At 40.6% G+C, this 13,246-nt stretch overlaps 1 protein-coding gene across 1 annotated transcript in view; it reads left to right on the top strand.

Moving 5' to 3' along the window:
• Positions 1-826: 826 nt before the first annotated feature.
• LOC139294432 (inactive phospholipase D5-like) overlaps positions 827-13,246 on the top strand; it is a 48,435-nt gene continuing 36,015 nt past the window's right edge. The window contains exon 1 of the mRNA XM_070916328.1: positions 827-982. Coding sequence (XP_070772429.1) covers positions 827-982 — 156 coding nt within the window. The remainder of the gene's footprint in view (positions 983-13,246) is intronic.

Genomic DNA, 13,246 nt, shown 5'->3' with positions numbered 1-13,246 from the left:
GGACAGGTGTCGTGAAAGTGTCTGAAAGAAAGCGTTTAGGGGCTGCAAAGAGGAATGGGAAGAGATATAGGTGTGTCCACGTCCTTGCTGGTTCCACTGGTGTCGTTTTTTCCACAGGGTATTTCCTTCCTCTATGACGCTGCATCAGCATCACCACAACTCTCTCCGTCCCCTCTCTCTTTCTACCTCTTTCTCTACCCCTCCCTTCTGCTCTCTCCTCCTCTTCCTCACACATACGCTCTCACACTGGGGATGCCTGAATCGGTGGAAGTCCTGATCAGAGTCGTCGGAGTCCCTGGTCTACTGAGAGCTGAGCCTAACAGGTCTGCGCTTGGCTTAACACAGTCCAGTCTTACACAGCGAATATCGAAGATCTCATCATGAGAAGGTGAAGCCCTGCTTTCTGGAGGCTCATGTGAAGAGGGTTTCCTACAGCCTGAGGACATTTGCCAACAGTGGTGAAGACAGGGACGCTCCTACTTTATGAACACAGAGGTATGATCACAGTGAAAGCTATTTGGTGACGCATTTGAGGAAAGTAAAGCTTCAAACTCAGATTAAAGCTTTATCAGAAGACAGCCCACTGGAGCTGAACGCTTGCTGCAAATTGCTTTGGATGAAAAATACACCTTTTGCAGGACAGTTTTATAAGTGTATTTTTCACTATGTATAAAGGAAGTAAAAGGTGCAGTCAATCTAAATGTATACCATGCATCCCAAAAAAAGGAAGAGTTTTCTTCAGCTGTTAACAGGAGATCAACAAGTGTATTGATTCTTTCACCAAGACTGAGACGCAGTTGCACCGTTAACCCAACCATCTAGCCATATGGAGCTACGAGGGACCCGCGGGTCAATGGGTGGCCTGGGGTTTGGGTACAACATCTCAACCACCACGATGCCAGCCAATTCCATAATAACGGCAGTGCGGCAGCAGGACTACTCAGCCAGCGTCTGGCTTCGCAGGAGGGACAAACTGGAACATGTAAGTTCTGAATACTGGAACTGCAAGTCTGAGAAACTGAAAGCTGAAATGCTGACAGAAAAAGCACGAAGCTGAAATGTTGGGCCCCGAGTCATTCAGTTAAATATATATAAGAAATACTAATTCGTTTGTGACAAAATATTAGGTTAGGTCTCTTAAAAGTTTGACATAAAATGTTGGAGCCATATACTATTTGGGGCCATAATGTGCAGATAATATTCAGAATTGTGTAAAGAATTGAAACAATTAGCAGATTCATCGATAAATTGATTTTCAAACAAAAAATTTAAAAGATTTGCTGGTTCCAACATCCCCAATATGCTGTCTCTCTCTCTGTTTATATCGTTGTGAACTGAATATCTTTGCTTGTGGTCAGTTGGTTGGACAAAACAAGACTTTTGAATTCGTCACCTTGAGCCAGTGGAGTCGTTATGTTTTATGAATAGCGGACTCAAGCGGAAAAGAAAAAAACAAGATAAGAATAGTTAAAGAATTGCCCGGCTTCAGCTCAGGGAAATTATAATTGTAAACCTTCATCATGGACAAAGCGATGACTCATTTAATGAATCATTAAGGAAAATAATGTTTAGTTGCAGACGTAATTGCCTGCTTATAAGAAAGTTGGCATACAATGGAGTATATTTGTCGTGTCCCATTCAAACTGTGTTGAGGAACTTCAACTGTAAACCCTTGTTTGAATAAGACGTACAGTGTAAGCTTCTAAATGTTGCATGTTGTGAGAGATCCCCTGTTACTGCTGGAGGAAAAAGCTGTTTTTCACTCTTTAAACTGCGCCTTTCTTTTGCGTCTTTGTGATATTCAACAGTTACTTTTGTTTTCAATTACAAAGGAGGTGTAGGGACCTTAGGAGACTTGCTGCTTGCAGGTAAACAGTATCAGCATTCTACAGAGAGCTTCTAGGTTTCGAGATTTGGCGTCGGGGAAAGGAATGGAAAAGGTGTGTGTTGAATATTTGATGTTGGAGGGGAACAGTGCCACGTCCAGAGAGCTGCTTTCTAAGCCTGTCTGCATAACTAGGATGATGAATCAGCCTGTTCTCTCTCTGCAGACCTACACACACACACATACACACACATACATACATACAGGGCACACAGCCACTGAAAGGCTAACATACATGCACACACATACCGTAAATGTGCAGACACCAGACCACACGCATAGACAAGCTATTTTTCAGACGTGCCTGCAGCAGTCGCTTAACAGACATCAAACCAACCCCCTGACACACACACACACACAGTCTATGCAATGTTTAGCATAAATTATTGCGGACAAATGCAAAGCCTACGGCCTCTCTGCAAATTGGTAACAACACTGAAATTATTTGTTAGAAATGTTGCCATTAAATCTGTGTCCAGGATGTGTTGGCAACATCTGACTGATCAGATTTCTCTTTCTAGTCATGAAATCATTACGTAATGGAATTTTCTTCAACAGACTCAGCTCGAACGTACATTCAACGAAAGAGCAAGAGTTAACCTGCTGACACCGATGATAAATGAGGAGTCGGTTGGAGGAGAATGAGATTAGAGGCTGGATGCAGAGTGCGTCAGGCACAGTCAATACTGCTGTCAGTGACAGTGTGATTCAAGTCACAAGTTCAGCATCAACTTGTCGAACTCTGAGTCAGTCATGAGTCTCAGGAACTCTTGAACTAAAGCGCCACAAAACAGACAAGCACTTGTGTCATGTTGTCATTTATATGTTTTAACCCTTCCAGTCGGAAATTAAAGCCTGATTTTTGCTGGAAATATAGACGCGTTACACATTTTCCTTTTGAGGATAAACAGGGCTTGAGTTGTTGCCTTCAGGATTCATAATGGATTATGTAACTGTCGAATTTAGGTCCGCCAGGAAAAATACAATTACAAAATGCCTTTATGAGAAATCACAGGGTGTAAAAAAAAAAAAAATGTATGAGAGTTCATAACAGAACACTGATCCAACTAATCAGTGAAGTCTGTGAGGCTTTTAGTGCAACTGACAACAACTACGGTCTCACATCAACAGCATCAAAGCCAATTAATATCACAGGTGAAAGTGAATACAGTTAAATAACAAACCTCATTTTAGGACTATTGACTGACAACAAGATAAACAAGGGTTCGAGCATGAGCCCTACTTTAGGGCCTTTGGCAGTTTGTGACTTTGGTTTTGCAGAATACACTGGCAGATAACATATTTACATATTTACCACAAACTCTCTCAGTTGGCATTTCATGTTGCCCTTTCCTGACCACAACCAGCCTCACAATGCCCTCCTCTCCCTCCTCTTTTGAGGTGTTTTGATGCATAACACTGCCAATACTGCGGCCAAAGCTTGTTAATTGCTTTGCTACATTTTCAAAACATGAGAGCGGTGCAGATGGATGACACGAGTTGATGAAATGTCTCTGATTGCTTCTGCTACTTTTTCTATCGTCGAGCTACCAGGCTTTCATCACACCGTCTGAAATGCCTCAGAATTGACTTTATTAGACTCATTTCACACACCGTGACATGCAATGAACTTGAAGATTGTTGTTGTTATTTCAAAGTCTATAGCAGAGCGCCAGTGTTCTGGTGGAACATGCTGATAGAGTTATTAGCCAGTCGCTACCCATGTGTATTTTCTTTTACTCGCCTCTCTTTCCGGTTACATGAACCTATGCTGACTGATTAATTTCAGCTCATGTGCTGTGTGGTTACTGCGGTTGCTTCTCTAAAACTATGTAAGTGCATCTTAGTGGCTTTAATACCATTAATAATCTGTGGCTAATGGCTGTATGGATACTCCATTATCTTATGTTTGCATTGTTCTGTATTTTGTAGTCACTAATGACAGCTTATATTTCACAAGCTTGGTTTCAAATGTACATTGCACTGAGGTAAGTAAATTACCATTTTCAAAGTTTCTATGGAGGCAATTACTGGATCCAAAATGTGAACACTATAAGCACTTAAAATGGATTTAAAGAAGGTGAGGCAGCAGCTTACAGCCAGTTTGGGAGGCTAACTCCGGATCAAAGACGGTGAGGTGTCCCAGATGAATTTCATGGGTTGGCAGCTCCGAGTGGAGCTGGCTCCCCATGCTTATTGCATTTTCAATTTCATGGTGACTGTGCTGATGTATAGACCCAAGTCTGTGGTAATATTGGTCAAACTCTGTAGGGCCCTGAGGCTTTCTCTCCCGGACACAAACTGGTCAAAGAGGTTTATTTATTTCATTCAGTCAAGGGTATTTGGAAGCTCTACTCAGCTCAAACTGAATCAAGAAGGATTAATATATTGCATCAGATTAGCCATTGTATGAATTATTAGCACTGATTATCCTGTGAAAAGATCTACACATACCCTTTATCCTTACGCTTTAACCTCTGGAACTGATAAATAGTTGAAGAGCAAGGGAAGTCTTACAGTGAACTGAACTGAATTTGAAATAAACTCATTCATTTGTAAGAAATAGTCACCGGATGGTGCGAAGCTGTCAAGATTCAGTTTGGCAAGATTCAAAAAATGACAAGGTGGCCATAGTTTTCAAACAGGTGATGCTCATTGATCAAACACAATCAATCAAATCGTAAATATGAGCCCGTCTTGCTCTTCACTGTCAGTGCAGCAGGAAAGCCTTGTGTCTGTTCGTGTGTAAAAACGCCTTTTGTTACTAGTTCTCCAGGTATTGATATCAGCTGATAAATACAGAATCTCTGATGGTTGACAAATGTACAGAACACACCGGAAAGTTTTCATAGGAACTACACTGTAGTGAAGAAATAGTCCTTTAAAACCATCTAAGACTCACTATGAATAATGACAGATTTACTGGCGTTAACAGATTCCCAGTGATGAGTTTTTAGGGAAAGTTACACTCAGTTACACATCTGTTCCCCAGATGGTCTTAAAAGATTGCCTATCGTCACATCTAATCCCTACAAATCCCTTTGATAAAGAGCGGTTACTACATGACGAAACCACAGCACCATTAATGCTGCTGTCTTCTGTGGGCATTTCCTACAAGCTGAACAAAGCTCTGCAGTTCGTCCCCATTATCTGGTGAAGACCTTAGGCTTTGTCTCCACTTTCGAAGCAGCACAGATTGGACTTTTCCAGTTAAAGAGGGACATTTTCAGACTTTTGTATTCCTTTCGTATTTGATTGGTGAGTTTTATCTGACGGTTATTCAGCAGCAGGAAATACTCACCTTGAGCTTTGTGCTGTAACGGTCTTTCAACACTTCAACTAAAGCAGCTTCCCCATAATGCTGTTAGACGGCTTTGATCTTTCAAGAAGATGCTCCAGTGTCATCGTTATCGTCTTACATCACTGTCTCACTTTCCCTTGTCAAGCAGACATGTTATCTGTGGCAGCGAAAATGTTTCTTGGAAGAGTGTGATTGGTTAATTAAGGGTGTTTTTTCATACCCATTGAACAGGATACTCTCTTTCTGTGGTAGATGGAAGACAGCCAGTGAAGGGAAGCCAGTAAAATGAAAGAGCACGCTCTTCATTGCCTGTAGGGGCTGATTAAAGTTAGCCGAGCTGTCACATATTAGGATTTTCCTCCTCCCCAAGTTACGAGGGTCCTTTGGTAGAACGTGGAGAGAGAGATGTCTTCAGTGAGAGGGATATGTTGGTGTGAACGTAATCAGATTTTATGGTCTGAAAAAATCTAGATATATGTAATATTTCAGTGCCTTTGACTTACGATCGTCAATTACCCAACCAATTAAATGGATGCTCAGGGTGTTTGGCTCACTATGTGACAGCTTGGCTCAAGTTCAGCTTCACTTCACTTTAGCAGCAACTTAACGTTGTGTCTAGGCTTCTGGCTTTAATTAAAGTTTTCCTCCCTCCTGTTGGTTTTGCTGCTAAAATGTGTCATGCTGCAACTGAAGACACATCAAACTGATCATTCTCACTGTCTGTCTGCATAGTTGCATCAAATCAATCACATGGATCAACACTCTAACCATTCACACTGCTTTTCAGTCATCTTGCTGTTATCTAATTGCCACCCACTAATGCTAGAAAGACATAATCATCTATGAATGTGTGTGTGTGTGTGTGTGTGTTTTGGTCTGTCTTGCTGTAATCAGCTTTGGCATCCATCTGCAGTGAAGACGTGCTTGTGGTCAGAGAAACTGGCACACTGACATACGGTTCTCAGATCTTTTGGCAGTACTATCATGGAAAAATACTCCATTAAAAATACAAGTCCTGCTTTCAAAATGTTACTTAAATGAAAATACAGTACCCATTAGGCATAATGATTGTTTTTTAGTTTTAGTCTCCCGGACACAAACTGGTCAACAGTCTTTTTTCATTATATCTTGATTTTCTGCTTATGTTTCTATTGCACTATCCTGTATGCTGCTGGAACAATGCAAATCTCCCCACTGAGGGATCAATTTAAGGATTATTTTATCTTAATGGCCCCTTGCGAGATTATTATTACTGATGCATTAATGTGTAGTCGTGGTGGAGCTAGCAGTCATTCTGTTTAAACACCAGCTTCCACTTATGGGTGCCCACAAGAAGAGCCATAGTTGTTGACATATGTATAAATAAACACTTATATCTGCTTACAACTGCATTATAGTTTGATATAAAGCATGTATTCAATGTGGACATACTGCTTACAAACGCTTAACATGGGGGGTTAAAGTGTTACTGTAGCTTTAGGTATAGCAATACATTACAATTTATAAGATCATCATATGTTTTATTTAAATCTTAATCTGCAAAGCAACTAACAACGACATCATTCAAATAAATGTAAAGGAGTAAAAAGTACAATATTTGGAATAGAGGTATAAAATGGAAAAGAAGTACCTTAAGTCTGTACTGAAGTTTACTTTCCTCCACTGCACTGAGGCATGAGGGAGTTAATGAATTACTACAGTGCGCACATAGCTTGACGAAGTACGGCATATTATTTGTTGTCTGTTGTCGTCATGGTGACACTATGATGGCCGCTGACGTTCATGAGTTCAAAAATCTTGAATTATTTTGGGTGTGATGAAAATGGGAAAGACGGAGTGGGCTAGTTTTATTTCTAAGGCTAAAAGGAGCAAAACAAAATCGATGATCACAAAAGAGTAAATAATCTCTGTTTGAAGTTACAATTAAGTTACTTAGGGTTAAATATTAGGATTAGCTTATCTGAAAAGTGACGAGATGAACCCGGACAAAGGCCTGAGGGCAAACTTCTCCCATGTGCGTGCAGCATCAAGTTTTTAGGAATTCCCATTTAGACCTTGGGGACAGTAGAGGGAGCTATTGCCTAATAGGACAAATGGAAGAAGACTTTTATTTAAAAAGATTGTGACCGCATTTTGTGCATGTGCAAGTTTGTGTGTCTCTGTGCACACACCTGACTGTCTGTGTGCAGGTGTGTGTTATACATACTGTGCCATAATGAACATTTTCAACACTAACTAACTGAATGTCTCTCCAGAATTCGAGGGTTTGAAGTACGTTGGCTGTCTTTTCATATGAGAGCTTTAAATCTCCCTCGTCTCATTTACTTTAATTGGCTGTTTTTTTCCCCTCCTTTTTCTCTTTGATGGGTTTCTTTACTGTGTGGCATCACAGCCTCCAAACAAGTTACCGCTCTCTCTTTACACACACATACATACACACATATACACACTCAACCACATGCTGAGACAGATCAGTGGTGAAAATCCATCCACTGGAAGCCATATACATGCCTTTTCATGAGGTGAACTAATTAGGCAATTAGCTGACACTCATTAGGCTTTACGACAAGTTATTTTTGTTGATTACATGAGTGTGATGGTTGCTCACTGATTTGTGATATGTCATCTAAAGGGATCTAAACCTGGCATAAACATCAGTGTGATATAATCCCTTGCTTGCAGCATTGAGCTCAGAGCAGAGTTTAAATAGGATTGTTGGCATTTCATAATCCAATTTCAGATTTCCTTCGGAAGCATCTTGATTTGTAGAAATGTTTTGTATTGAATTTCACAGGCAAACAATTCGCCGCTAATAGTTGTAATATTGGAAGCGGTACACTCTCACTGTTCAGAAATGTTTAATAAAGAGGCTGAAGCAGAGCTACAGAGTGCACTACTGAAGTGCAATATCTTTGTATGTGCTGGGAGGGATCTTTCCATGCCTTTTCACTTGATGCCTTAATTGCAGAGTCTCTTATTTAACAAAGTGTGTGATGATTCATGAAAAGAGACTAAAAACAGGAAGTCTAATTTGTTTTTACAAAATAAGTCTGATGTTTTAATTCAGAGCAAAGTATAATAAATACACAGGTAGGAGCTCAGTGATGCTTTGACTGGACATATGGATGAGACTCTCTGGGTGCTCGGGGTATCAAACCTGCAAACTACCCTTTTGACTGCAGGTGCCACTGCGCAAATTCATCTTGAAGAAGTTGTCCAAATCATACAGATGTATAAGCTAAAATGAGGCTACATTGGGTTTAACACTTAAAGCAATAGGTCAACATTTTGGGAAGTAGGCTTATTCACTTTCTTGCTGAGAGCTAGATGAGAAGATCGATTCCACTCTCATGTCTGTGTCATTGAGCAAGACACTGAACCCCAAATTGCTCCCAATGGTTAGGCCAGTGCCTTGCATGGTAGCTCTGTCAATATCGGTGTGTGTGTGTGTGTGTGTGTGTGTGTGTGAGTATGTGTGTCTGTGTGTTTCTCCATTGGTTTACTCCAATCCATACTGTATTTGTACAAATAGAGTATATGCAAAAAAAAAAGTCTTAGGTATCTTTGCAACTTGTGCCATCACTCCAATTAGAGTCTGTCTCTTGTCTTCACACCCGACATCCTGCAGTAAAATTATTTCAAAGCCACCAGAGTATTTCCTGTAACAAATCACCATCTGTTGTGTTTGTATGAAGAGGTGAAATCACATCAAGCGGCTGACGGTGTTTGTTGGTGCAACTCTTTTCCAGGCTGTCACTTTCTGACAGTAATTCCCACAGGAACAGTGTGACTGCTACACACACACACACACATTGTATAAATTGTATAAATTAGACATAAATGTAATGATATGAATATTTAATTCAGTCATTCATTAATCAGTCAGTTTTTTCTCACTCTTTGTAGTTCTTCTTTTTTTTCGGCCTGAACTGTAAATAGGGACAGAGGTATATATACTTATGTACATAACTTACAATAATATCGTAACTACGTGAGCTAACATAATGCTCGAGATGGAAACTCTACCAAAATACTGACCTACAAAAGCAGCATTATCTCAAAATACAGACTAGCTTGTCATCTACTGGCTAGTTACTTGGACTGCCCATGGCCTTTTTGCTGTGGATGTCAAAAGTGTGCCTTTAGGGCAAAATAAACCCTGAAAATAACCCTAAACCTGTGGGTAATAGAGGCGTCCCTGTAGAGAGCTGTGATATGTTTAGGACTCTAACCATTCAAAGAGATACGAGGATAGATAGTCACAAACATTGTGCCAGAGGGCGTAACTAAGATGGTGTTAGAGCGATCGTCTCCTGTCCTGAGTGTGATGTGTTGGTGCTGCTGTACTTTAGAGATTCATGTTGTAGTGACAGGAAGATATAGTCACTGAGGCTCTGACTTGGTTGATTGTGATTTTAACAAACACATTCCAGTACATTTATTTATCTAACATTTGTTACAAGCAGTTCTGGAGCTTCATTGCTTCAGTTGTCAAAAATGACGTGGATTTGGTGAATATTGCACAAAAACATCCAAGTAGAGTACTGCAGGTAGTGGAAGGGTTAAAAAAACACACATCGGCATGCTTCCTAGCTTCTAACAGTGCTAGCTGACACTGACCAGAGGGAGGCAGCAGCTTGACCCTACATGAAGTCCAGCATCTGACGGCTCCCCACCACCTGCCTGAGGACATGACAAAGAAACGCTGGAGCTGATATGTGAAGACCGGCTGTGAAATGACCTGAGCCAGTTGTTTTTACACACACACACACACACACACACACACACACACACACACCAAACTGTCAATATAAGACAGGGCCAAGCGAAGTATCCCTTGCTGCTAAGTCAGCTAGAAAGTCACAGTTCTGCGGTGCAAAACAATAACAAAAACTCTCCAACTTCTACAGATGGATGGCAGAGATGAGTGCTGCATCAGTAACGCCTGTGAATAATACAAACATTTATGTACAGCCTGTTCCTTGCTACTGTAATGACTCAGTATCCCTTCAGTTAGTACAATCTAAGTGGATGATTTCAAGGACTATGTTCCTGTAGCCTACTGTTGAAATAAACAAGAAGAATATCCCATAATACAGATGAGCAGTTCCGCTAATGGACAGCAACCTTAGGTCATCCTTAATTGTAGTCATGCAAGTGATTTGTGAAAGTTGGATGAGTGACGTGTCTGTTGCGGCGATGGTGTTTGTTAATAAGGGCTTTTATGGCAATGCGGTGAAGTCGTACTAAGCTAGAAGGTAGTAAGCTGCAGGTGGGTACTCAATAAAAGACATAAAGACAATGTATTTATAAGGGCTATAACAATGAAAAAAACACAGTATCTTCTATTATGTACTATTCTCTGCTCTGTTACATGCCGTTCTCCTCTCAATTTTGCATGTTCACAGTTCTTACAAATGATGACTGACTTGTTTTAGACCTAAAAAGTTAGACTTACCAACTCCCCAGGCTATCTCAGGGTTTAGAGTTGCATTTCCACAATACAATGACATTGGCTGACACCTGACTGACAAAAAAAATAAGTAAAGTATTGTTTTTATAGAGACCCTCTATTCGTTCAGTCCCTCCTTTATACCCACTGCATCGTAATGAGCTCTGACCTGTGAAGTGTAATAGCGCCCTCTGTTGGCCATCCTGTGCCAGTACACAGCTGCAGGGCAGGCTGACTTAAACGATTTACTATCCCTACTCTGCATGTGAACAGGAGCTGCATTGCATTTCAGTGTGCAGCCAATATTGCCATTGCGTACTAAACCGTAAAATTAACCTCCAAGAGACTTCATGATATCTGCGCTAGAAGTCACTGAGATTCACTCTTCACCACTTTCTGTACCCTACAGCTTTCTGTCTCAGTCGCAAATAGGAACAGAAAATAAGATGCATTAGTGTGTGCCTCGAGTTACTGCACACTGCTGTGATCAAACAGAGTACAGGAGAATAAAACTATAGGGAGATATAATACTTTGTAATAGTTTATAACTGTATGAATGTCTATCTGCACCAATAAGACATTTTCCTGTACATTTATTGTATTTCTGATTCAATATCTGAACAAAATCGACCAGTATTGAAAAGAATAAGTGTGCATAATGTGTGTTTTAATCACATGGAGATAAACTAAGGGCAGGGCAATTCACTATCATGCACAGTATAGGGAGAGAAGAGACGAGCAGGACAGGCAAATGGACGGGCAGTGGGAAAAAAAAGAGGAAATCCGGACTGTCTATTTATTCACTCTCCCCTCCCTCTTTCTGTGTCTATATGGGAGAACAGAGAAATGTGAGCTTTCTATTAGAGGGATAGGGTGGGGAGATAGCGGGAGGGAGAGAGAGTTAGAAGGAGGTGCACGAACACATGATACGGTGAGACGAGAGGAGAGGAGGAAAGTGAGACAGAGAGGAAGAGGGAGGACAGGAACCACAGAGAAGAGAGGAGAGCCAGATGAAAGGAAAAGTGTGAGTAGAGGCTAGATAGATAGATAGACAGATAGACAGATAGATAGATAGATAGATAGATAGATAGATAGATAGATAGATAGATAGATAGATAGATAGATAGATAGATAGATAGATAGATAGATAGATAGCATCATGTTAGGATTTAGGTGTGTCCTTTTGTGTTAGAGTTTTCATTCATATAACAGGCAGGAGGAGGAGCAGTACTTTCCCTCTCACACACACACACACCCACACACTCATCTCACACACATACACGTGCATTTACAAACACCAACACATACATTTTTACTGCAGACAGGGGCCGACTCCCCTCCCCTGTAACTCCAGGGGGAAGAGGGGAAGCGACAGACACACACACTCTTTCTGAAAAACACATGTTTTAGAGTGGACCAGCGACAGAGGGATGCATCATGAAGGTGAGCTCTCCTTACTATAAATGTTAAATGTTACTGGGCTCTCTGCCAAAAGCATGGTCATGAGTTGATTTCATTTTTCTGTCTTACTTTGACTATCTGTCTGTCTGTCTTCTTACCTAATGGTCCTGAACTGAGACTAATGTTGTGCTCTCGACCCGTGTGCTACAGATGAGAAAGTGATAATGTTTCTCACTGGAAGTGTCAGGTGTTCTGGCTGTTCTTTGGCTGCAAGTGCTTCACACACACTCAAGTGGCTTTTTAACTGTGAGTGTGTGCATGTGTGTGTGTGTATGTGTGTGTGTGTGTGTGTGTGCAGAGAGGGGAGTGTAGGATTCGAGTGCAGTTGTGTTGGTGGTGTTTTTGCACATTGTGCCTTGTTTCTAAGAATCAGAATGAACAATTTTCAAATGTCAGCGTCTTCTACTTTTATCTGTCACGCTGATGTTTACATGATGTGTGTATCCCTGTGAGTCTATGCATGTTTACAATGCAGTGCATGCTCATGCAGACTTGAGTAAATCTAGGAGAAGGTGTTGATATTGACTTGGTCGTGTGAATATTTCATCAGTGGCTAACACAGTTTGCTGTGCAGCCAACCTTGTAGCAACACTGTCTCAGTGCAGCTTCACAGCTCCTTCAATACTCGTGGAGCCTGTGAAGTGCGTCTCTGGCTTTTAATGAGAGATATGATTTTTTCTTTGTGTTTATTTGGCAGTGGGATACAAATGGGTTCAGAGCTGTGTTTCATTTATTTTTCTATCTATTCTTGATGTAATTTCTACCTTTCTGTGTAATGTAAAAATATGGTAGCTGGTGTATGTATATGGTTATACTGTACTGTTTTCCTGCACCTATGCAGTGTGTATGTTTAAAGGATGTAGTAATACAAATTTGATCACCCAAAAAAGTGAAAAAAAAATCACCCAATATTAGCTTATTGAAAATATATGCAAATGTAAGGGACAGGGTTGCAATGTTGAGGTATATGTTGGCAATTAACAAGACGTTGCTGAACAATATGTTCATTTCATGGTTTGTCCACCAGAGATCACTGACAACAAGTTTATTTTTCAACTGTAAAATGCTGTTTATGTCACTTTGGGTAAATGGTACACAATTCCCTAAAAAGTGAAATATCCCTTTAACTGAACCCAGTAGTTTTAAT

Source organism: Enoplosus armatus, chromosome 12 (genome assembly GCF_043641665.1).
Source record: "Enoplosus armatus isolate fEnoArm2 chromosome 12, fEnoArm2.hap1, whole genome shotgun sequence".
In the NCBI taxonomy this organism is placed as follows: Eukaryota; Metazoa; Chordata; class Actinopteri; order Centrarchiformes; family Enoplosidae; genus Enoplosus; species Enoplosus armatus.
This window is presented reverse-complemented; position numbering and strand designations above follow the sequence as displayed.